At 38.7% G+C, this 26,798-nt stretch overlaps 1 protein-coding gene across 3 annotated transcripts in view; it reads right to left on the bottom strand.

Annotated features, from left to right (window-relative positions):
- LOC126475389 (F-box/LRR-repeat protein 2) overlaps nucleotides 1-26,798 on the bottom strand; it is a 710,612-nt gene that overhangs the window by 20,413 nt on the left and 663,401 nt on the right. For all 3 annotated transcript variants that reach the window (XM_050103215.1, XM_050103217.1, XM_050103216.1), the window contains 3 exons: nucleotides 21,220-21,386; nucleotides 14,595-14,797; nucleotides 11,401-11,604 (listed from right to left, as the gene is read on the bottom strand). In XM_050103215.1, coding sequence (XP_049959172.1) covers nucleotides 11,401-11,604; nucleotides 14,595-14,797; nucleotides 21,220-21,386 — 574 coding nt within the window. The remainder of the gene's footprint in view (nucleotides 1-11,400; nucleotides 11,605-14,594; nucleotides 14,798-21,219; nucleotides 21,387-26,798) is intronic.

Below are 26,798 nucleotides of genomic sequence, written 5' to 3'. Positions count from 1 at the left end.
TTCTTGTTTAAACTGCTTAACATCCATGTTTCAAACTCACAAAAGTTTACACTCCAGGAAAATACCTTCAGAATAGTCTTTATAACACTTTAATTTATATTTGATATTAAAAATTCCTTGTTTTCAGAAGTTCTTCTCTTGCTGTTGCTGGTATGCATTTTATAACAGTTATACTTCAACTATCAACAGTTATTTTATAGTCCAAATAACAAAACTCATCCACTGCTTTTAGTGTCTCACTTTTTAAACTAATTCTCTCAGAATCACGTGATTTAACCTGACTCCATTCCATTGTCCTTGTTTTACTTCAGCTGATGTTTATCTTATAACCTCTTTTCAATACACCATCCATTCTGTTCAATTCCTCTTCCAGGTCTTGAGCTGTCTCTGACAGGACTGCAGGATGTCATTTTCAGATATCATTTTTTTAAATTTCTTTTCCCTGAACTTTAATCCCTTTTCCAAATTTTTCCTTTGTTTCCTTTACTGCCTCCTCAATGTACAGATTGAATAACATTGAAGATATGCTAATACTCTGTCTCCCTTTCTTCTCAACTGCTGTTTTCCTTTCACTTTCCCACTCCACAGCGTAATTTCGATAAAAGTTGCAAACTACTTTTCATTCCCTGTATCTTATTTCTACTACCTTCAGAAGATGAAAGAGAATATTCCAGTCATCACTGTTAAAAGCTCTTTAAATATACAAATAATGTAAACATAGGTTTGTCTTTCTTCAACCTTGGTTGGGCCTTAGTGCCTAGAGACAGTGGTCATTTATGTGCGAATTTTTCTTGTGTGAATGTGTGTGTTTCCCACTTCTGAAGAAGGACTTCATCCATAAGATGAAATACACTCCTGGAAATTGAAATAAGAACACCGTGAATTCATTGTCCCAGGAAGGGGAAACTTTATTGACACATTCCTGGGGTCAGATACAATCCATGATCACACTGACAGAACCACAGGCACATAGACACAGGCAACAGAGCATGCACAATGTCGGCACTAGTACAGTGTATATCCACCTTTCGCAGCAATGCAGGCTGCTATTCTCCCATGGAGACGATCGTAGAGATGCTGGATGTAGTCCTGTGGAACGGCTTGCCATGCCATTTCCACCTGGCGCCTCAGTTGGACCAGCGTTCGTGCTGGAAGTGCAGACCACGTGAGACGACGCTTCATCCAGTCCCAAACATGCTCATTGGGGGACAGATCTGGAGATCTTGCTGGCCAGGGTAGTTGACTTACACCTTCTAGAGCACGTTGGGTGGCACGGGATACATGCGGACGTGCATTGTCCTGTTGGAACAGCAAGTTCCCTTGCCGGTCTAGGAATGGTAGAACGATGGGTTCGATGACGGTTTGGATGTACCGTGCACTATTCAGTGTCCCCTCGACGATCACCAGTGGTGTACGGCCAGTGTAGGAGATCGCTCCCCACACCATGATGCCGGGTGTTGACCCTGTGTGCCTCGGTCGTATGCAGTCCTGATTGTGGCGCTCACCTGCACGGCGCCAAACACGCATATGACCATCATTGGCACCAAGGCAGAAGCGACTCTCATCGCTGAAGACGACACGTCTCCATTCGTCCCTCCATTCACGCCTGTCGCGACACCACTGGAGGCGGGCTGCACGATGTTGGGGCGTGAGCGGAAGACGGCCTAACGGTGTGCGGGACCGTAGCCCAGCTTCATGGAGACGGTTGCGAATGGTCCTCGCCGATACCCCAGGAGCAACAGTGTCCCTAATTTGCTGGGAAGTGGCGGTGCGGTCCCCTACGGCACTGCGTAGGATCCTACGGTCTTGCCGTGCATCCGTGCGTCGCTGCGGTCCGGTCCCAGGTCGACGGGCACGTGCACCTTCCGCCGACCACTGGCGACAACATCGATGTACTGTGGAGACCTCACGCCCCACGTGTTGAGCAATTCGGTGGTACGTCCACCCGGCCTCCCGCATGCCCACTATATGCCCTCGCTCAAAGTCTGTCAACTGCACATACGGTTCACGTCCACGCTGTCGCGGCATGCTACCAGTGTTAAAGACTGCGATGGAGCTCCGTATGCCACGGCAAACTGGCTGACACTGACGGCGGCGGTGCACAAATGCTACGCAGCTAGCGCCATTCGACGGCCAACATCGCGGTTCCTGGTGTGTCCGCTGTGCCGTGCGTGTGATCATTGCTTGTACAGCCCTCTCGCAGTGTCCGGAGCAAGTATGGTGGGTCTGACACACCGGTGTCAATGTGTTCTTTTTTCCATTTCCAGGAGTGTATTTCTAGCATTGTTTTTCATTGAGTCTGTCTGTGACTCAGTGCCTCTTCTTTGTGGTGAGTAGCAATCTATCCTTTCCATACCACTGTTATTAACTTTCATCTATAAATACCTTTATTTGTGTTTGCCATCTGTTTACTGGACGTTACATGTGAATCTGTGCTCACTTTTTAGATCACATAAATAGAGCGGTTTGTTTTCTTAAATTACAATCCTGTTAGTGGATCCAAATATCTGCTTAAGGCACCTACTGCAACACAAGGTAGCACTGGTAGGTTGCAAAGGAGCATTTAATAGTACCAAGTAGGAGTTTACTCTCATCACCATATTTTTGACCCCTGCTTAGAAGAGAATGATGATGAATGGTCATAGAGAAAGGAAAATAAATAAATAGAAAGCAACTTTTGTTTAGTTAAACTGAATGTCTCATTGTATTTATTGTAGATTTTTATGTTGAGTTCATACATACTGTGCCCACACACCTGTATCATTGGGTAGAGAAAATAAATACATGGTGCTGGTGACAACACGAACAGTCAACAAAATCCAACTAAAGGTGCAGCAAATGTGATTTAAAATGAAACATACTGATTAAATACATCAGTGCTAAGCAGAATAAAGGCTGTCATGTTTCAAGGAATCTAAAAATCAGCATAAATGAGTAACAGCTATAGAACATTTATCATGTACCAGGTGGTTATAACGAAAGTGCATCTACTCACAGATGTCCAGTGTGAGCAATAATTATCATATGGCAGTGAAACTTGGTAGTTATGCTAAAACATTAATGTGGGACCAATTTATAGCCGGCCGCGGTGGGCGAGCGGTTGTAGGTGCTTCAGTCCGGAACCGTGCGACTGCTACGGTCGCAGGTTCGAATCCAGCCTCGGGCATGGATGTGTGTAAAGTCCTTAGGTTAGTTAGGTTTAAGTAGGTCTAAGTTCTAGGGGACTGATGACCTCAGATGTTAAGTCCCATAGTGCTCAGAGCCATTTGAACCATTTTATACTGGAAAAGACTAGTTCTAATTTTGTTAACCAGTTGCAAATATCATCTGCATACTGTTTGTATGACAGTATGACATCCACACTTTTGTTTGACAAGTTATAACATGAGTGAACAGTATGGCTATCAAGAAAAGAGAACGTATGCTGACCGTGAAAGCGTTTTATGTGAACAACAGCAATCACAGTGCTGAATTGAGAGAGTATGGCTGACTGAAAGGTTTGAGGAGAGGCCCAACATTGTTAAGTGGTTTAAAGAAGATGATAATGAAACTGTAAGCACAGGTGAGCTTTATGCGGAACCTGGAATGGGAAGATGTCCCATCCTGGTGGTAGTTATTGACAAGATCGCTGTTGCTGTCACTGATCATGCAAAATATGGCACAGGTAGTATTAGTGCTTCTACAATACCACAAGAATTGTCTGTCCCATGGTCAACAGCGTGGAAAGTTACATGGTCTACATTAGACCAGTACCTGTACAAGATCCAGAGAGAGCAGCAAATGAAACCTCACGATCCACCACAATGTTCTGAATTTGCTGTTTGGTTCCTTGCTTGGAACAAAGTTGATGACATGTGGGTGGGAAATATTCTGTGGAATGTCAAGCCACATTTTACACTACAGGTTGCAGTGAATACACAGAACTGCTGCATGTTGGATATTGGTAACCCTCATGTTGTGCATGAAGAGCCATTGTGCTGACTGTATGTGAGTGTGTGGTGTGGATTCACAAGCACCTTTATTCTAAATCTATTATTCTTTGAAGAAAATACATTTAGAGGGCATGTCAGGCATACTGTAACACATGCACACTATCGAGACCTCCTTATACAGCCCATGACTTCAGATTTGGAAGAAAACAACTGTGTGGAAACCATTGTTTTCACGCAAAATGGGGCAACAACTCATATTGCTTGCTCAGTGATAGCTCTGCTTAATGCAACCTTCCATAAACTTGTTATCTTCAGAGATTTTCCAGTTGCATGTCCTGCTGGATCACCTGATTGGAATCCATCTGACCTTTGACTCTGGGAATATCTATATGAATGTTTTGACCAGGTACACATTCAGTTTCTATCCACTCTGAAAGCCGGTCAGTATGCAGGAGCACATTGCTTAGATTACAGTGGAACTGCTGCAAACAACTGTTGATCACATCACTTTATTGATGCAGCATCTTGCTGATGTCCCCAGTGTCCATATTGAACAAACTGTGCAGGTGGCAGTTAATAATAAAATCAACATTATTCCTTTCTCACTTGTTTGACCTTCTCTACCCACGCCCCTTTCCTAATTCATTACATATGGAAACATTTCTATATATCTTTCTTGCATTTCTTCTGGCGTAAATTTGTTCCACATTAACACATTAGCATATCTACTAAGTTTCACTGCATTGGTAATTACAGCCCACAACTTCTGTGAGTAGCTGCACTTTAATTATAACCGCATGTTATGTTTTAACTAGGGTGGCCATTTAATTTTTGTTAAAAAACAGGACTTTTTAAGACATTCAGAGAAAAGTCTGTGACAATTAAGGGTAAAAATGCATTGACAAAATTTAATGGATGTACAAGTTTGCTCTTTTCTTCTCAGTAGGGCCTGCAGAATATGTTGAAAACACTGTACACATTTTAAGCAAAATATGTAAAGGACATACTATTAACATTTTGGAATAATTGGAGATATACACTCATATGAAAAATTTCCTGAATGACTTACTCAATCAACAAACTGACCTGAAACATAATTTCTGACCATGAAGAAGGACAAACATATGAAATCACAGATAATACATCCACAAAAAATTTTAACCATATAATAACATGCAATAAACAATCCCAAAGATAAAAAGTCTGTAAACATATAGCATCTAAGGGCCCCAACAGTCAAACTGCTGTCAAACAATTTTTATCATGAAAAATTCATATTATAACAACTATGTGATTATAGTAACAATATTTCACAACAGGAAGCTCATAGTAAACCTGAAGATGCCATATGATTGTCAACTTCACCTAGACTTAAGTAGAAATATCTATAAAACTATGTCTTGATCATAAGTAAGATGTAAATGAGATTCATTATTAACAACATCCACAGTTGCACTTGAAAATGGCACTGTAAGCCAAAACAGGCAAGCTTGATGTGCATAAATATCTAGACACAAGTAAATAAATATTACACAGCAGCTACTGAAATTGATTTCTCTAAAAACAGAAGTTTGTCTTTGCATCATTCACCCAGATGATCACAAACGATTTTTTTACAATTGTTCTGCTGCCTTATCACCATACTTTTTACTTTTATACTTTTTACCAAGAAGCACATTTTCATAGGCCTTCAGGCTTTCCCAGTGAGGTGCTATCTTGGAAAATTGGGATTTCTGAAGGTAATTCACATCATACTTGCATTGTATTTTGATCACGTAACTCACAGTCTTCATCAGGTGTCCTCTGAGCCCTCAAGGAGCACCTGATGAATCTCGTGGATTATGTGATTGAAATATCATGCAAGTTTGATGCGGATTACTGGCAGAAAACCTGATTTTTCAAGATGACAAGTGCATTTTTGTTTGAAAACTCAAATGGTGTTTCTTTGTCTTAACATGATTCACAGTACCAGATCTTCCACCATCCAATAGCAAAGTTTGATCTGCACAATTCACATTCTACAGTTTCTCCACTGTCTATGACAAATGTAAACTCAGTTTTTACGTTGATGTTAAAACAGCACTTCCATTTTGGCGTGATGAAACAGTGAACATGGTTCAGTACTATCAACAGTCAAAATGTAAACAGTAAAAAAATAAAGACTATACAGCAAGTCCTACAAGTGGCACTTCATGTCCCATATACTTGAACAATGCACAGTAAATTGCAAATCTCAAACATTCGGTAGTGTAATGTACTTTAGCCAAGGAGAATCACAAAAAAGTGGGAAATTTGAGCATCCTCAAAATAACAATATAACGTTTGGGACAATGGGAAATTTAAAAAAGGGACTGTCCTGGCAAAAATGGGATGAGTGGACACCCTAGTTTTAACAGTTGTGTAAAAATTATCTCTTATTGTCAAAAAAGCATGCAGCAGCTGAGTGCACTTTCAGAATTCAACCAAGATTCATTGGGAATCTGTCACTTAATGCAGTGATCTAAACTCCTACTTAATACTGCACCTATATTATAGATACACTAATGTGCATTAAAAGAAATGTAATTGTGACTTATTATTGTACTCATAAAAACCAAATTCACTGTAGTCAGCCATAAAAATAGAGACAAAATTTTCTCAATTAAAGTACTTTTGCCAATATTAGTACGGTACCACCAAAAAGACATAATTCATCTTTACACACCTTTGCTGACTGAAAAGCCTCATTGTACTGTTTAATAACTTACCGGCCCAGCCATGGTACTACAAATGACACTCAGTAAGCTGGCATACTTTATCTATCTTCTGCTCGAATGCTTTATAATACTTCTTAATGAGCCTTATTCACAGCCAATTGCTAACTAAAAATGGATTCGTATAATTCAACAATTCTGTCCATTTAGCCAACCCCCTTAGCCTAACATTAAATGACACCATAGATGTGTGAAGAAAATATTCTGCATATACAGTCACATTATAAGATTACAAGGAAACTAACATATGATTCTTGAAAGGCACATCCCGCATAAGAAGTACCCAGATTTTAAAATCCCCAAGTGGGTTTTTAGTGATTATTGACAAATGAACAAGAGAACTTATAATGTTGCTTGATATGATGGATCAATGAAACTAAGAGTCTAATCTATCAGTAAAAGTCCAAAATATGAAAACACAAGATTGAAAATTTCTTCTGTTATGGTTTTATGTGATATTTTTAATATTTTATTTGGTTGGAGTTTTCAATCAGTTATGATTCCTGAGATTAGTCAGCATTAGCAAAATCATTCAAAACTATAGAATTTTCAGCTAAAGATGGCAGTGTCAAACAATATTAAACACAATGAAACCAGAAGGCAAACAATTTTATGAAACCTATACTCTGGGACCAGCGCCAGAGTACAGCTGATTAATAATTATGTCTGTTTGGTGCTCACAGAGTAAATCATTAAATTACATTCACTGGTCTTCAATGAATATTAAGATAATCCAGTTCACATCACAAAAACTCTCTTAAGATATTGTGGTAGTGTTCGCTGTCCATTATTAATGCATTTCTGGCACCATCTTAGAAGAAGAGAATCAAATTAAACACTCAGCCCAAATGCTACATCTCACAGTCACTTGTTGTTAATGTAATGACTTCTCCGCAATTACTTAAGGGTTTTATGTGCTGCAAGTCCTGTAATTTTGCTCATTGATGAAGTTATTCAAGAGGAAGTGCATTTCATAAGTGAACACTATTTTATTGATGAACTTGTTCTCCTTTCTTTGCTTTGCAAGCACCCATGAGCAAATGTTTGGCACTTTTCATAACTGTTGGGCTTCAGTTTTTGTGTCAGTTGAATTTTGTAGGCTTAAAGGTACATATCTTCTTTCAGAATTCTTTGCATGTTAGTTCTGCGACTCACAGCAATATTGTCACTCACGATGGCAAATTTTTCTGCAGAATGACTAATGCAAGAATACTTTGAAAATTTAAAGTCTATAATCAAAATCTGTTTTCTCAAATTCAAATCTCAGCACAGTCCATATATTCAGTGCATTACATTACCCAAACACTCTGTGAAGTTCACAAACAGTCACAACATTCACCACATTTATAATAAATTTTCACTATGATAACATGCTGTTCCATCATGTGGCACTCCTCTGCAACCACAAAGAAAACAAATGAAAAGCATGCAACTTTCAATGCTCCCAAGTTACTAGAACTGAAATGGCGGGTGTTTTAAAAGTTACATTATTTGTGGGTCACCGTTTAGTATGATGCCTATATACAAGGTGAATCACCTAAAACTTGCACTACAAGTATTACGGAAATGAAAACTGCTATTGATGTGTGGTTTTCATATAGCAAATTGGTTGTCAGGAGCTCATGTTATCAGCCAATAAATAGATTGTAATAATGCTTATAAAATTAATTTTTTTGCAAATGTACATTTTTTTAAATAAAACGATGCCTATTGGCATTAATAAACCCTAAAACTAGGTTAAATTAGAATGAAAGTGGTCTTTGTCAGAGGATCCTAGTGTGACTCATTTATGAAATATCATATCTTTAAAAGTTTTCACAACAGCACTTGTATAGTGCATGTGGTAGCACACGCTACATGTATTCTGATCAATAACAAAACAATTGACCCAACCATCACTGCTTACGATCAAAATAACCACAGCAGTGGCAATACACACTTCTAGTCTGATATGGAGCAAATGCTGCACAGGTGCTAACATTTCATTGGAGGTGTCAGCACAGGCTGCAGTAATACATTACCGCATTAACTGAATGTAGTTGGTATGTCCTCATAGACAGTGTTTTTCAGATTCCCCCTCCCCCCTCCTATAAAAAAAATGTTTACTGCCAGCAAATCCTGGGAATGGGCCAACACAGGTACAGGTCCCCTGTGTCCAATCCAATGATTTGGAAACAATTTGTGAAGACATGCTGTAGTACTTCACGCACTATCGGCTGGACAGTCATCATGTAGGTGTCAAGGTTCCTCTAGTCTGCAGAGGAACATCTTCCAGCAGCTATGGAACATCATCTGTTAGGAGACTGATACTTGTGCACGTTCAGCGTTCCATTTATTAAATATTGGCCTATGAGCTGATAGCTATCCCACACCACACATTTGCACTCCATGGATGCAGCGTTCCACCTGAAAAAGCCAACTGGGATTGTCAACAGGTCAACAGTGCATGTTTCAGTGGTTTACCTGGCAACAGTTGGTAAATGTGACTACATCACTATACAAGATACATGGTACATCTGGAGTACCCAGTTTTAGTACCCATGTACAGAAGTTAACATGATTCTCATAATCGTTTCCATGCTCCTCTGGATGGTGAGAGATGTGATAGGGATGGAACCTATGTGAATGCACAGTGCGTAGGACCCTCGCCTGACTCATACCACTTCTCATGCAATTCCTTCTGTTATGATGTATAGGTGTTATCTACCACTTTCATGTAACTGATTGAAGAGGTTGATAAATAACTGCCATGATGGCTGATGTCAATTGGGATATCTTGCTGCATATGCTGTACAAGAATGAACTTCATTCCTTCTACACACTCCATACACCACGAGAATGTTAGCTTTTTCCACATTTTTAAAACCCATTGTCCATTCATGACATACTGCTTGAACTGTCACATACTAACTGACTAGCAAGTCACAGTGCACCCAAGGAACACCCAAGCACAATGCAAGCAAACATAACAACATTGTATCTAGCATCTACACAGGTTGAATGGCACAAACAGGTGTTGATGCGGAAACTTTTCAAAATACATTATCTCATAAACTAGAATCCTGCAACCAACACCACTGACATTCTAATTTACCCTACTTTTAGTTTGTTAATGTCAATAGGCATTGTTACATTTAAAACAGTGTGTGTTTGCAAAAAAAATACACTTGCTAAGTGTTATTACAATCTATTTGTTGGCTAACAATATGAGTCCTTGACTTCCATTCCAGTCTGTGGAAAATGCACATCAATAGCACTTCCCATTTCCAATATACTTGTGGTGCAAGTTTTACATGATTCACTCTGTGTACATACGTGACTCAATTGAAATTTTACATGCAGATGGCATATATTTGAGAGCTTAAAGTAAAGGGTTTATCAAAATGCATAAACATGTTTTTACATGCCTCCCCATTTCACAAATGGAAATGATGTCTGGTATATAACTTACCCTACCATGCTAGTATCCACGAACGTTGTCTATGAAATTCATTATGACAGCCAGACAAGACCCAGGTCCGTTTCATCACCAACATGTCAAATTTCCTCCTTTAACTCACGGTGAATATTTTAGGGTTGAATGATATACACCAGTCATTTAAGATAATTCCAAAGAAAAAACCATAAGGAGTCACATGAGCTTGGTGATCACTGTTGGTCACTATTATGTGAGATGAGGTGAACCAGAAACTGCTCATCGAGCAACTCAATTGCTTTGCAGGAAGTGTATAGGTGGCACCATCCTGCTGAAAGCATAACTCATGGACATCCCTTCAATTGAAATGAGGCCGCAGAAAACCTCTTGTCATCACACAGTATCAGTTATCATTAATTGTCAGCTTGTACCACCTCAACTTCAAAAAAATAAGGACTGGTGATACTATCTGTCCAAAAGTCACACCACACCATTTTCTGTGGATGCACCCACCTCTCTTAAATTATAAAAGCATTTTCTGAGCCGTAGATACAGCAGTTCTCTTTATTCACTAACACATTTAAGTGGAAGTGCACCTCATGATTAAAGAAGAGGTTCCTCATAAAACCATTTTCTTCCCATCATCTTCACCCAACCAAATATTGATTTTTTCTCATGATCATCTTATTTCAGCTGCTGAGGTAACTGAATTCTGTAATGTTGGCAATGGATATTACACCTGAGAATTTGCGGTACTGATGTGTCCTGTGCCTAATGTGAAGAACTGACTTCACTAGATTAATAGCTACATTGTCATGAACCACCGCAATTTTCTCCCCATATCAACTCTTAACACCCACAACTCTTAACATTCACTGTTGAACCTGTTTCATTGAACTTTACAATAAGTCTGCAAACTGTGGATTCATTAGGTGCTTCACTGTGCCCTAGAATTGCGTGGAGATACTTTACAGTTATTGTTTAACTGTCTCCATTCTGATACAACGTTTGTACTATTAGCACAAGCTGTGAAACAGTAAACTGCTCCACACAATAAACTGCTGCACGTAATGCAGAAATATGAGAAATTCACACTGATGCAATAATTTGAATGTTTCTGGAAAACAAAATGGTGCACAACAGTATTGTTAAGTGAAAAAAAAATAACTTCTTGAAGGACCCTTTACAACTGATTTTTAAAGTATAGAAGTTGAAACAATAGACTATGAAGGTACTTAAATCCCTAATGCTATTACACGGAAGCTGCACTGATAATCTGGTACAGTATTACATATCTCACCTGAGCACAAGGCAACGGAGTTTGAGGCATTTGACACGCAAGATGTCTATGGCTTTTTGGCTCTTGTCAGAAAACCGCAAGTTCTCTGGATCCCAGCGTAGCTCCAGTCGTTCCAAGTTCGGACAGTTATTAGCTATACCATCCATTAACTGATCAACATGGATGTTTACTCCTAGGCGCTCAGGGGTGCCCATAACAATGATCCTGAAATAGTAAGCCTGCTAAAATAAACAGTGAATTTGAACACAAGAAAGTTTATGCATGTATGGGAAGATGAAGCAGAGTAGACCTCTGAAATACTATAGACTTGCATTAGTGAATTTTAAAGAAAGAAATGGCTTCCCTTAGTAAAACCAGTATGCTGATGAGGATGTTTCCATTATTTATGACAGCTGCCATTATTACACATCAAAATATTTATGGCTGTAAAAAATTAAAAAGCTAACACACATATATGTACATATTGAGAAACTACTAACAAATTCAGGAGTCCTTTCATTTAATTACTCTCTCCCCTGACAGTTCTTCACAACTATACCACTGCCTGAGGCAAATGAAATACAATGCTAACATTAGTTTTGATATTTGTTTTTGCACAAATTTGCTCAAAAAACTGGAACTTCAATTTGTGATTCAAATTTAAATGCTTTAGCTTTACTTATTAGTTCCATTATATTCTTATATGTTTATTGTTTCCATTTTTGTCCAAAATAAGATATAAATCTGGCAATATAATATACTAAGTCAACAGAATAACATCTATGTTTGATTAAATAAAAATTAATTAAAGGTCATACACATGATGAATAACAATTTTGGTTATAATGAAGAAATGTAGTATTCTCAAGGAATGAGATATACAAGATAATCACATATCATTGAATATTCTCATGTTCATAAATGTGAAGGATTTACTTGGTAAAAACTTTCTAAAGCCAAGTTTGCATAAATATGTCTCTGTTTCCAATAACTAATTTCAGCAGACTTTGCTGTCTTCTCCAGGTATTCAAAATTCTTGTTACAAAATGTGTTTGAAACATGTTACAAAACATGAGTTTGAGCAGCACCTTAAGTTATCATGTTAGTTAATAAAATGTAGCATTTTATACAAAGGCTTGTCAGAAATAAAATATTTACAATCAAAAGCATCTTGATCACATGACACTGTTCATATATGTAGCACTCATAGATGACTGTTACATCATACACTACTGGCCATTAAAATTGCTACACCAAGAAGAAATGCAGATGATAAACAGGTATTAATTGGACAAATATATTATACTACAACTGACATGTGATTACATTTTCACGCAATTTGGGTGCATAGATCCTGAGAAATCAGTACCCAGAACAACCACCTCTGGCCGTAGTAACGGCCTTGATACGCCTGGGCATTGAGTCAAACAGAGCTTGGATGGTGTGTACAGGTACAGCTGTCCATGCAGCTTCAACACAATACTACAGTTCATCAAGAGTAGTGACTGGCGTATTGTGACGAGCCAGTTGCTCGGCCACCATTGACCAGACGTTTTCAATTGGTGAGAGATCTGGAGAACGTGCTGGCCAGGGCAGCAGTCGAAAATTTTCTGTATCCAGAAAGGCCCGTACAGGACCTGCAACATGCAGTCATGCATTATCCTGCTGAAATGTAGGTTTCGCAGGGATCCAATGAAGGGTAGAGCGACGGGTCATAACACATCTGAAATGTAACGTCCACTGTTCAAAGTGCCGTCAATGCAAACAAGAGGTGACCGAGACGTGTAACCAATGGTGCCCCATACCATCACGCCGGGTGATATGCCAGTATGGCAATGATGAATACACACTTCCAATGTGTGTTCACCGCTATGTCGCCAAACATGGATGCGACCATCATGATGCTGTAAACAGAACCTGGATTCAACCGAAAAGATGACGTTTTGCCATTCATGCACCCAGGTTCATCGTTGAGTACACCATCGCAGGTCCCTATCTGTGATGCAGCATCAAGGGTAACTGCAGCCATGGTCTCTGAGCTGATAGTCCATGCTGCTGCAAACGTCGTCGAACTGTTTGTGTAGATGGTTGTTGTCTTGTAAACGTCTGTTGACTCAGGGATCAAGACATGGCTGCACAATCTGTTACAGCCATGCGGATAAGATGCCTGTCATCTCAACTGCTAGTGATACAAGGCCATTGGGATCCAGCACGGCATTCCATATTACCCTCCTGAACCCACCAATTCCATATTCTGCTAACAGTCATTGGATCTCAACCAATGTTAGCAGCAATGTCGCGATACAATAAACCACAATTGCGATAGGCTACAATCCAACCTTTATCAAGGTCAGTAAAGTGATGGTACGCATTTCTCCTCCTTACATGAGGCATCACAACAACGTTTGACCAGGCAACGCCTGTCAACTGCTGTTTGTGTATGAGAAATCGGTTGGAAACTTTCCTCATGTCAGCACGTTGTAGGTGTCACTGTGTGAATGCTCTGAAAAGCTAATCATTTGCATATAACAGCATCTTCTTCCTGTCGGTTAAATTTTGCGTCTGTAGCACATCATCTTCATGGTGTAGCAATTTTAATGGCCAGTAGTGTAAAAATCATAATATATAATAAAATGCACAGCAGCACATCTGTTTACATTAGCTAGACATGTTCCAATCAGTGATGATTCGACTTAGATAGTGCATGTGGTACAACTCAACGAATAATGTGTACATTTTACCCACTAATATGACAACTTGGCATGAAGTTCCAACTTACAATGAACACATTTTGTAAGAAAAATTTTGAAGAGCAGAGGATGACAGCAAAGTCTTTTGAAATCAGTTGTTGAAAAAAAAAAAGTATTTATATGATCTTGGCTTTAGAAAGCCTTTTATCAGTCATGTATTCAACTTTATCAGGAATACAGGGTAAAGCTGTGATAACCAACAAACAAAAACATACTATTTATAAGAAAAAATGCATTGTTCTGTGTCATCTTTGACATGACTTCCAGATAGAATCCCAACCACTGAAGTTTAGATGAGTACTGATATAAAAGTATCCCATATATGGGCTTAAACCAAGATTCAGCTTCTTTTGTGCCTCTAAATCAAGCATAAAATAACAGTGAAATGGAAGATATGCATGAATATGAGAGACACATACATTATTTTTCAGGCACTATATTAATGAGCACTGAAAATGTACCTACTTGGCATTTGTGAGAATGGGAAGTACTGACATCCACAGTTGATCGGTGATGTGAGGCATTCCAGAGAGTGCTATTCCCCACAGCTGATGTCCATGGCGAGAAAGGAATTTGTGGAGAGCATCATCAGTCAAATTATCTGAGCTGTCCAAGTCCAAGGCAATCAATGAACGTGGATTTCCAAGTTCCATGTATGCCTTCAGAACCTGGGAAAAAAAATCTATTGTTAATGAGTATGTACACACACACACACACACACACACACACACACACACACACACACACACACACACACATGTGCAGATAAACAGAGACACAGAGAAGACACAGACAGAGAGAGAAAAGACAGAGAGTTTTTAAATCAAAACACCACAGACAAGAGCTGTTGTGGTCCCTTACACTTAGGAATAGTGTAGATATTTTCCAGATGTATCAAAACTATGATTAGATCTCCATAATGAGATTTTCACTCTGCAGTGGAGTGTACGCTGATATGAAACTTCCTGGCAGATTAAAACTGTGTGCCGGACTAACACTCAAACTCAGGACCTTTGTCTTTCGTGAGCAAGTGCTCTACCAACTGAGCTACCCAAGCACATCTCACGACCTATCCTCACAGCTTTAATTCTGCCAGTACCTCATCTCCTACCTTCCAAACTTCACAGAAGCTCTCCTGCATGCCTTGCAGAACTAGCACTCCTGGAAGAAATGAGAGTATCATCTTGGCTTCTCTTTTTGCAGCCATCAGTATTCTGATGCTTAACTCAATTACATCTCACTGGCCAATTTTTGCTCAGCTTTTTCCCTCCAAAGTGCACAGAGACTCTTCTGCAAAATCTGCAGGTGTAAAACTCATGGGGTATAAAATATGTCAGCCAATGTGACCAGAGTCTTAAGAATGTTTCTCACATTAACTTACTCATATTGTTCTCTAGATCACAGTACAAGTGAAAATGTTTTGGGTTGTTGAATGCATGAAGGAAAACATTACTCTAGAAAAACATTTCTTCAGTATGGTGCACAAAATTTTACCTATCACTCATGACAATCTGTTTAGGAGATACTACATAAGGACATTTGTTTCACTCCATGTAGTCTTTAACCTGTTCTTCATCTCACATTACTTAGTTGTAGTTTATCAACTGATAGGGGCATTAAAATGAAAATGAGACAGATGAAAAAAAGTAAGTAAACTGTTTATTATTTCAAAAGTTGTCACCCTAATTGGTAATACATTTATGCCACTGTCAGACAAGATGGTCAGTGCCCAGGCATGCACTTTCCTAATCATCTGAAGCAAATTGATGGCCACAAATGTCTTTCTTCAGGGCTCCAAAAATATGGAAATTGCATGGGAAGATGTAGAGACTGTATGGAGGGTGTGTAAGGGGTTCCAAGCAAAATGTCTGCAGTGTAGTCGAAAAAACCTTGGAAACGTGTGCTCTGGCCCTGTGAAACTTCTGCTGCTGCGTAGTCAAAATGACCTTGGCAGCATGTGAGTGGGCCCACACATACAAAAGGTAGTTTTGCCAAGGTTGTTTTGACTATGCTGCAGAAGTTTCATTGGGAAGCCCTTCATTTTTAATAAATTGTCCATCATAGTCAAATAGTGCACTAGCATTGGGGTAAACATGAGTTATTTTCAGCCCAAATAAAAACTAAAAAATATGTAACAATTGCTACAAATCTGAAAAATTTACTAATCAAATCAAAGTGTAAAAGTCAAATAATATGGCCTGAAGATCAACAAATGTTGTATGGCTGTCAGGTTATTAATGCTTATTTGGCATCACTCAGAGGGGACACATAAAGAGCAATTTGAAGGTAACTCCAACATACATTACCAGCAATCATTCTTTTATTGTCCACAGTATTTGTTGATTTAATAGCAGCTTCTGATATCGTGTGAGGAAAGATACTCCTTGTGAAGTTTCTAACAACAATCCCCTGTAGAATTCAAGTTCAACTATTCAGTAATATTCTCTGTGACAGATACCTCCAAGTTATTCCACACAAGGCATTAGTAACCAAAAATTCTGAAGAATGGACTGCTACAGGGCTCTCTACTTACACCACTCTACTCACTCCAATTCTCTTGAGTTTATATACTGCAGATATTCTTCACACTGACAACAGGGAATTTACTTCTGCAGATAGCTACTGGTAACTGAAGAAAGTCCATAGATGAAGCAAAGGATATTGACAGAAAATTCTCAGTCTTGTGGAAGTGCACTGCTCTGCAAAACTTAAAGACAAGCTAGATAAAGTAATGTAACATATTAACTACTCAGTGGAAATGAATGAAAGTGCAGGAGCATGTTGTCAGACACTTCTCAATTGTGCACAGAAAGCTGGACATCACATGGCATGAGGTCAGCATGACTATAATGCCAAATGGAGCTGGACCCGCAACATAAGGTAGTTTACAATGATTGACCACATCAAACAGTGCAGCTGGAGGAGCTATTGAAATGAGAGGATATTCAGTGAACGCACTGGTCTGCCCCTTCCCCTAACTCAAATCCCATTGATTACATGTGGGGTGCATTGGCAATACACACTGCAGTAAATTGGCATGCACCAATGACCATCCAGCAGTTGTCAACCATGCTGATCGAGGAATAGAATACCATACCACAATAACTCCTTGTCAACCTTGCAGCCAGCATGGGATCAAGTTGCACAGCGTGCATTGCTGTACATGCTCATCACATGCCCCATTAAGAACAATCTCCCACCTTCTGTAATGCCCAAAGGACAATCATCAATCATGGAGGCTTCAGTGTGATCATTTTCTTTGAATGAAAGTGTCATTTCTGTTTATCTCATTGTGTATTTCTCTCATTTACCTTCTGCACTATATTGCAGCAGTTCTTCCTATGTACAGTCGAAAGTTTCATTGTGCTATATTACTTGGCAGTGACACATCACGTGAAAGTCACTTTCATCCTTAAGTTTTTCTCACCTGTGTATAAATGGCTCCCAGTCCCACACAGTTCTAATGGAACAAACTAACATTACCTGCCTGACAACTGTACATTACCTATCTGACAGCTGTATGTTACCTACCTGACCATGTGCTATTCCGATCTCTCTCAAGAATACTTCTGTCCATAACTTAAAACTGTGTCCCCTGAATCTAGTAGTTACAGAGAATCTCTTGTGTCCTAGTGCACCCCCCCCCCTCCTCCCCTGCCCTTTACACATCGTGCAAGCAGAAGCAGTTCAGCTAGTCTGGATTTCTTCCTGCTACTCAGGTGCAGGCCTTGGACATCTGAGCTTGGACTATTGGCATTAGTACAAAAGATGATGATTAGCATTTGCTCTGGTCCACCTACCACATCTGATGACATGAATTTCTCATTAGTATTTGCATAAATATAGAGTTTTATATTCTGTTACATAATATACCACATCTACTTTCACGTATTACAATGTTAAATCAGCTGTTGATTCAAGTAAGTTTACTGACATGAATCTAACATATTTTACTCTTAGCTATTCATATGCTGAAAAAACAAGATACCCATTGAGTGCAAAAGGGAAAATACAACACCAGTATTTAAAGAAGGGGATGAAAAGAAGTGTACCAACTATAGAGTGATCTTGCAAAGGAATCAGGGAAAGAGGTTGAGAACTATCCTATAACTTGAATAACAGCAGTCTGGATTTAGGATTAACAAACAACAATTGACCTTATTTTTGCACTTGAAAAAATAATGGAAAAATACTGAGAGAAAAGAAGAGCCCTGATAATCGTGTTCGTAGATTTGGAGAACATGTACAACAACATGTCAAGATCAAAATTCTCTAACTACAAAAATGCAGACACAGCATGATAATTCTGAGTACAGTGTAAAAATAAAAGATGGAACATCAAAGTAGTTCAGAACAAGGAGAGATGTGCAACAGGTCAGTTCCCTTTTACCAACACTCTTAATCACACTTGTGAATACTGTAATGAAGGCAATCAGGGGAGTAGAGAAAGAAGACCTAAATGTCCTTTTAGTTGTAGATGATATCACCATTTGGGGTGAAGCCAGCATGGAGGTGCAGAGGAAATTGGATCTGTGGTTGTAAAGACCAAGTTCAAAGAGTTTGCCCCATTGGAGGTTCGAGTCCTCCATCGGGGATGGGTGCATGTGTTGTCCCTAGCATAACTTAGTATAAGTTAAATTAAGAAGTGTGTAAGCCTAGGAACCAATGACCTCATCAGTTTGGTCCCAAAGGAACTTACCACCAAATGTCAATTCAAAGAGTTTGAATTAATTGTGAAAGAAAGCAAGATGATGGCAATGTGAGTTAGGACAATACCCATGCCATGTAATGTATTTTTAGAAGGGAACAAGATCAAGATTGTGAATAGTCTTGTACATCTTGGTTGTGTTGTGGCAATTAATGAGAGTATCGTCTTGAAGTTCTGAGCAGGGTAACCAAAGGGCCAAAATTCTTCAGTTTAGTATGAAGTCTTGTCTGTTGTTGCTCTAGGAGCTAAGTGACTATGTTCAGAGCTTTTCTTCTATCCATCCCATTCTACAATTTGGAAAGCTGAGTCATAATCAATGACATGTAAGACAACTGCAAGTTTTTTAGATTAATTTCTTTAGATCTGCTCAATAAAAGAAAAAGGGAGACCAGATCAGTAATGAGGACATAATGAGAAACCTGCCAGAAATGACAATGGACAAAGGGCTGAATGCAGCAAGACTGAGCTGGTTTCAGTATGTGAGATGGATGCAGCTTAACAGAATTTCCCATAGGGAAGGAATTTGCCAAGCTGAAGACCAATTGGGCAAAAGAAGTGGCTGGACCACATCAAAGAAGACCTTGGAAGGGAAGGAGTGGCATGGGATGCTGTGGTGAGTGTGGAAATTTACCAGGACAGAAACAGATTAAGGCAAACTGTTCAGAGGCATACCAATTGGTTTGCTGGAAAGATTGCCAGATAATGATGATGTTTTTATTATTGAAGATATTCTACACCATAAATAATCTAAAATAAAAGGAATAATTTTTAAAAATGAACAAAAAATAAAAGAAAAAGAAAATGCTGACTGGTTCCATATCTTATATCCAAGTAACTCTTCTCCTATTTGAATCAATGGAATTTGTAATAACATGAAATACAAAAACAAATAAATATAAATAAAGCAGAAACTCTTTGTACAGCACAAACCATACTGATTATCGGTGAATAATTAAACTTGTTGCCGGCCGGCATGGCTGTGCGGTTCTGGGCACTACAGTCTTGAGCCGAGCGATCGCTACAGCCGCAGGTTCGAATCCTGCCTCGGGCATGGATGTGTGTGATGTCCTTAGGTTAGTTAGGTTTAATTGGTTCTAAGTTCTAGGCGACTGATGACCTCAGAAGTTAAGTCGCATAGTGCTCAGAACCATTTGAACCAATTAAACTTGTCAGCCATATTAGAAAAATGTTTAACTGGAAATAGACAACATTTTATTTTGACTGATCATGGCAAAATTTTATTTCCTCTGAATCGTAAGTAATTTCTTACTGAAAGTACTGTTTATTGTGCATCAAACATAAAACATAACTAGAAAATAGTCACTATATATGCACAAATAAAAATGCCATTGCTGTGTGTTTTATTCACACTCTGCACTGGTAAAACAGGTGAAACTAGCAGAATGATGCTATTGGTTGTAAAGTCATGTAATATACGGTACTTCTCTTTTATACTGTATGTCATTTGACCAACTATCTTTGCCACTGCATGGAGTGTTTCAGTCCCGGCTGTCAATTAAAGTGAATCTTTGACAAGAAATATGAGTGTGACAAAAGTTGCAGAAGAACTGTTGCTACAATTTGAAACTGTATTACAAAATAAGAATGCAAACTAAAGCTATTTGTGCAATCTAGGGGCAGAAATGCACAGGTTTGTGCATAGAAAAGATATCGATTTTCATGCAACAGTTCTGTTGGTGTTCCTATTACTGAATTAGCTTGACTCTTATAAAATAACAGTTGTTTCATATCAAACAGACTCTGACTAAAACCTAAACTCTGTCCAAACAGGCCATGGATGGTTCAATGGTCCTGACCAACCACTGTGTCATCCACAGATGATAAGTGTCACTGGATGCAGATATAGAGAAGCATCTGGTCAGCATGCTGCTCTCACATCCATTGTCAGTTTTCAAGTGCAGAACTAGGAAAGTCCCTTTAGCGGGAAAATAATGGCTCTCAGTGTTCATGATGTAAGGCAGTACACATATCTCCACTCCCTTATTATTAAATTCATTTTAACTACCTATATTCTGTGTCAACTGAATTGAATAAATCTATATTAATGGTTTCAGTTGCAATGCACCTATTGTCATATATTTCAACAGTGGAACTTGATGACAAAATGAATTTGATTCATTGCCTTTATGAGTACAATTCTGTTCTGTGATCTCTGAAAAAGGAGTTTCTGTATGTTGCAACAGGATCTGAATCCTTCTGAAGCACACAGTTTTAGTCCCCCAGCAAGAGTCATTGCAGTTCAAACTACAATGAAAAATAAAAGTTTAAATGGAGCACAGTAAAGTTCACATTATGCAGTTTTGAAGCCTCAAATAAAATTTTATCCAGTAGTAGCTAGAAAAATAACTGATAGTGATTTACCGAATCATTAAATCCATTGATCTGGCCAGCAGACAGAAAACGTAGTCCGGGAATGCGTGTGAGCATATCAATGAGGCACTCAGTTGACAGATCTGTTGCTGTTATATCAAGTTCTTGAATGTTGGCCTTCTCCCACTCCACTTGCATCACATGTTCACTCTGCAAGCCTGTTTTCAGACAAATATTTTTCATGCTACTGATGTCATCATTAACTTGTTTAAAATAAAACAAACTATGTCAAGCCACTAATTTTTCATTGTAACAGCTGTGTATAAATAATATACTTTAATGGCAGTAAATTTTACAACAGAATATCACAGTAGTAACTTGACTTGGCTATGTTATTAATTTCTAAATTGATCTGACTGGGAACAATTAACTGATAATTCAGAGTCATAAAAAAGTTCAGTGGCTGAGCAGATGTATCTGACTACATCTGCACTGAACTTGTACATAATATTTACTGCTATTTAAAACTTTTATGAAATATGGTTAAGTATTTTGGAGACTGGAAGATAATGTACATCACACTTACTGACTGTTGGCTGCACAGTCTGACATGATGTGAAGATTTATTCTGTGTAGTGAGTGGTCTGTTTTCCAGACTATTTTGTCTTTACTCTGAATGGAAATTACCTGTTAACTCATGCCTTAGAGTATACAAAAGTGAATACATAGCAGTGAATTATATCCCCACCAAAGCTGCACTTCAGAAAAGGAAAATACATGGCTGATGACAATTAAAACACATGGAAAACAAATACAAAATAGAGAAAAAAACATAGTTAATGTAATGACATTATATAAATCAATGATGTGATTGGATGTGAAAAAGGAGTAAATAAAAATTATGAATTCTAAAGAAGCCTAGTATTATTTTAGTAACTATGGAGAGAGGAAAGAAGCTGAAAGAAATCTCACAAACAGACTGAGAAATGAAGCAAAATATGGAAGGTATTTTGAGAAGTAAAGTGCAGTTCAGTTTTGAAGTAACCAAATTTAAAACCATCCTACACACATTAATAGTAAGTTAATAAGCAAAATGCACCAGTTATACTGCTGGGGATATTTTGTGAAATGCATTGGTTATAGTTAGTAGACACTGCTGCTAATGTTCATTGTCACACAAGATTTCAAAGCAGCAATAAAGTGACTGTAAAATGTGATATCATGTGAAAATATTAACTAACAAAATACATGATTCTCCTCATGTGCAGTGACATCTTTGGAGATATCTGTATACTGAAAGTTCAGATTATATTTTATGGGCAGTGCCTAATTTGTAGTAGTAGATAGGAAACTAACATTTACTGAGATGTAAACTGAGTGTATGAGAAATAATCTGGGAAGAATTAATCATTAAAAGAAGCTTAAAACTGGAGGTTTGGTCATTCTATCAGCCATCAGTCTCATCCACAAATGCAACAGAAAATTTCATTTGTTCCTGTAATGCCATAATAGACTGGGAAAATTAAAATTTCTTGCATGACAGATGAAATGAACCTTCCTGTAAATAATCTAGGAGTAAAGGTAACAACACACTGGATAGTAGAGGCAGCCAGTCATCAGCAAACAATAAACAAGACTGAAAACTTTGCTAGCATTTGTACAAATCATTTTTCAACTTAGAATACACATTCACACACATTCATATACGATGTTGCACAGCAGAATAGTAATTAAGTGAGAAATAAAATTTTGTTGAAGCCAACTGGGAGTCTGACAGTAAATGGACCATGCCTGTCAAGTACCCAATGATCATCAAACCAGAGTCAACATCCATAAGAGCCGAAGTACAAACAAGCTGTGGGAGAGAGTGTCAGAAACCCCTGATTCAGCACCTTGACAACACTGCAGAGCAGACATAACACTATTCAGTCAATGGGGACAAAACCTAGGGACAATGCGATAATGCCTTTCACACTGCAAACTTTGCATTAAAGAAAGCTCAGAACATCTGAAACTACATATTAAGCTAGCCAAGAATGCTGAAGGGCCTGGAAAATGGGAGCACATGAATAAAGAATTCATCTGCCTATCTGCCTATTTGCAAATTGCTCAGCCTGCGAGCAGGATGCTTGTGCTGCCACTGAAGGGCAGTACAAATACTGCCTTGCTGGCTGTATGGTGAGACCACATCTCAGGCTGTCCTCCATGCTGCTGTTGGGTTTCTGCCCATATGCCACCACGGCAACTGACAACAGAGGAATGCAGATTTCTGGGGCCAAGTGCAGCTACACTCAGAAAGAAAACTCAGGCTCTGACAGAAGTCCACAGCTGCACCAGTCTACAGAGATGCACTGGTTGCCGCACCATGGCACTGACCCTAGACTACACCACAGGCTGTGCCAGTAGATTCCTTGCTGTGTGCTGATGTGCTACTCTGTGCCATCATGCAGTATGAGCACAGCATGGCCATTGTTAGGCCACAGTAGTAAAGGACATAGTGCTTACAAAACTCTTTGAAATAAATGACTGTTAACTGATGTCTGACTAGCAGCCTGGTGCATCACAGGATCACATCTCCACACCTTTGTTTGACTACCCCACATCCACCTAGGAGGCTGTATCCAGTTGCACTCATACAGCCAATCATACACTGTACAACTACCTTGTACTGGCTGATGCACAATGTCAGGACTGCAGTTTGGCATGTGGGCTGGGGTGAGGGTTGTTGACTGGAGTAGGTGAAGGGAGAAAAGAAGTGGAGAGTGGAAGGATGGCTGATGGCACAGCAAAAGGCAGCTGGTACACAAGACAGGAATGCAGGAGGGACAGGCAGTAGGTGCACAGCATAGGAATGCAACACACAGCTGCCAGAATAGCATGTGATTATGATGTGGAAGAGTGGATTGGGAGAGATGACAGAACAGAGAAAAGAGAGATTGTGTGGAATAGGGTGTGGGTATAGGGGTTTGCAGAAATTTGAGACAGGCTGGTACTGGGAACGGAGGATGTGTTACAAGGATAACACCCATGTATATAGATGCTGGAGCTCGGAGGGAGGGGGGAGGAGGGGGGGGGGATCCAAATGTCAAGGGTTGTGAAGCAGCCATTGAAATCAAGCATGTTCTTCTGCTTGTTACACCACTGGCTGGTCAAACCTGCTCTTAGACTCAGTTTAGTGGTGGTCATTCATATGGGTGGAGAGTTGATTGGTGGCCATGCCCACATAAAAATTCTGTGCACATCCAAGTTGGAGCAGAAGTGGTATATGAGATGACTTTTTCCACAGGTGGCCCTGCCAATGATAGGATAGGATATGCCTGTGAAGAGACTGGAGTAGGACGTACATGGTGAGTGAATTGGATAGGCATTGCACCTGGGTGTTCCAGAGGTATATGAATCATGTGGCAAGAGACCAGGAGTGAGTGTGACAAAGGGTTAAACCAGAATGTTGTATACATAGGGTTGGCAGTGGAATGCCATTGTAGGGCAGGTGGGAAACATTGTGAGTTGAATGTCTCTTCCATCCAAAACTTCCTGAAAAAAATACTAAGAATTCTCTTGAAAAGGATCTTCAACAGGTAGTTCAGGAACCCATTCATTATGAAAGTACAAAATATACATTAATGGCAAACAGATCTGATCTATTTGACAGTATCTACATAGAGAATGATATCTGTAATTATGATGATCACCAAACTACAAAAGGTTATTAAAATAAGGAAAACACCTACAAAAAGAAGGATATAACATTTCTTAGACATGTGCTGCAGTCATTAAAATCAAGCAAAGAACAGAGAAACTGTGGCTCAAATTCAGACAAACAGCTGCCCACACTGATAAAACTAAGTTCTCAGACAGAATAGTTACAGCTGACAGAGGTACAAGTAATATCCAGGAACCTTATTTTTTACAAATGCTGCCTGCTATTCAAGAGGGAGGAAGCAAAACATAGAACCACAGATAGGCAGATATTAATTGAAATACTCATGACTATTTGAGTAGCAATATACTAAGTCATCACAAAAACCGTAGCAAAATCCTTTTATGAGATATCTACCAAAGCTCTAAGATTTTTTATGATAAACTAACAAACAACAATATTCCATCCATTGTTGATATCAGTGGGTCAAAATAGATAATGACAAAATGAAAACCACAATGACAAATCCTTTTTCAACTGTTTCTTCACATTTTCAAATCAAGAAACGTTGGCACAATTCAGTTATTGTATCACTGCAAAGCAAATTGATGCATCTATCAGTAATAATGTAAAAAAGCTGCTTAAGCTTAACAAAGCCAGACGGTTCATGGAGTCCATGTCATATTGTATACAGAGACTGTAAGTGACTTAGCTATTCTTTAACTAAATTTTATGACAGATAAGATGAGCGCACAACTGTTCCCAGCAATTTGAAAAGAACTCAGAACATAATCAATAGTATATAAAGCAACAAAGTTACTGTTCTACAATACACCATTATCATCAATCTGTAACAAATAGGATATTTACTGAGTCTAAACTTAATGATTTAGGTAAAATGAAGTTAACACATCAAATAGAAACCAACAAGAATCTGAGAACATCAATAATGTGGAATCTAACTCATGTAATTTTAACATGATTTTCAAAGTCTTATTTCACAATCGCAGACACAAGAAAATTGCAGTAAGTGTAGATTATTTCTGTGTGTGGTATTGATAATATCACTTATTGACTGTGAAATATTGCAGCCCAAACTTTTAGAGAATAAATCTTGAACAATCTGTTCTTTAATGGGCAGATGACCCATCAATATTGGACACTGTCATCACAGATTAAGACACAATATGTTAACCAAGTTTCTGTCTCTTAATCTTCAACATTTTAGGCTACTTTTTCTATACCATTGCCTCTTCTTAGGTCAACATTAGACTGTGTAAACCTTAACACTGAAGTGTCCAGAATATCATAGTTCTGTTGAAAAAAAGAAGGGAAGGTTAGAGTTTTACATCTTAACAATGGCAAGATTATTAAAGATGGACCACTACAGCTCAGTTGGGGAAGGATGGGACCAGAAGTGTGCAATGGCTTCCCAAAAGTCATCCTAGCATTTGTGCTATGTAATTTTTGGGAAATCACAAAAACCTAAATCTTGATGACTGGATAGGAATTAAAATAGGAAACCTACAGAAAATTAGTCGACTGCCTTAACTATCAATAATAGTCATTAAAGAGGAAACAACAATGCATCAGGAAATCCACAAGTGACATCTGTAAGGAAATTACATTTGTCTCCACAGGGTTTGTTGGCTAATTGATAAGTGTCAGCCTACAAATCCAAAAGACAAGGGTTCATGTCTTGATGAATCCTAGGATTTCTTATGTCACTTATCACTTATGACCTCTGGCAATGATTTTTAAATGTGAAAAATGATAAGTTGCACTATAGTATGGAGTCCATATTAAACTGTAGGTCCCACCATAACTGTCTGTAGAAGTCTGTTCAAAGGTCAGAGGAAGCAGTGGAATATCCCTCTAGTATGTACCTAATACAGCATTGTGGTGTTCAATCTCCAGGATGACAATAGCCTTACTTTTTCATTTCTTAACAGACAAAATTTCAGATACAGACTTATTTTCTTCTGTTGAT

This window comes from Schistocerca serialis, chromosome 4 (assembly GCF_023864345.2).
Source record: "Schistocerca serialis cubense isolate TAMUIC-IGC-003099 chromosome 4, iqSchSeri2.2, whole genome shotgun sequence".
Taxonomy (NCBI): Eukaryota; Metazoa; Arthropoda; class Insecta; order Orthoptera; family Acrididae; genus Schistocerca; species Schistocerca serialis.
This window is presented reverse-complemented; position numbering and strand designations above follow the sequence as displayed.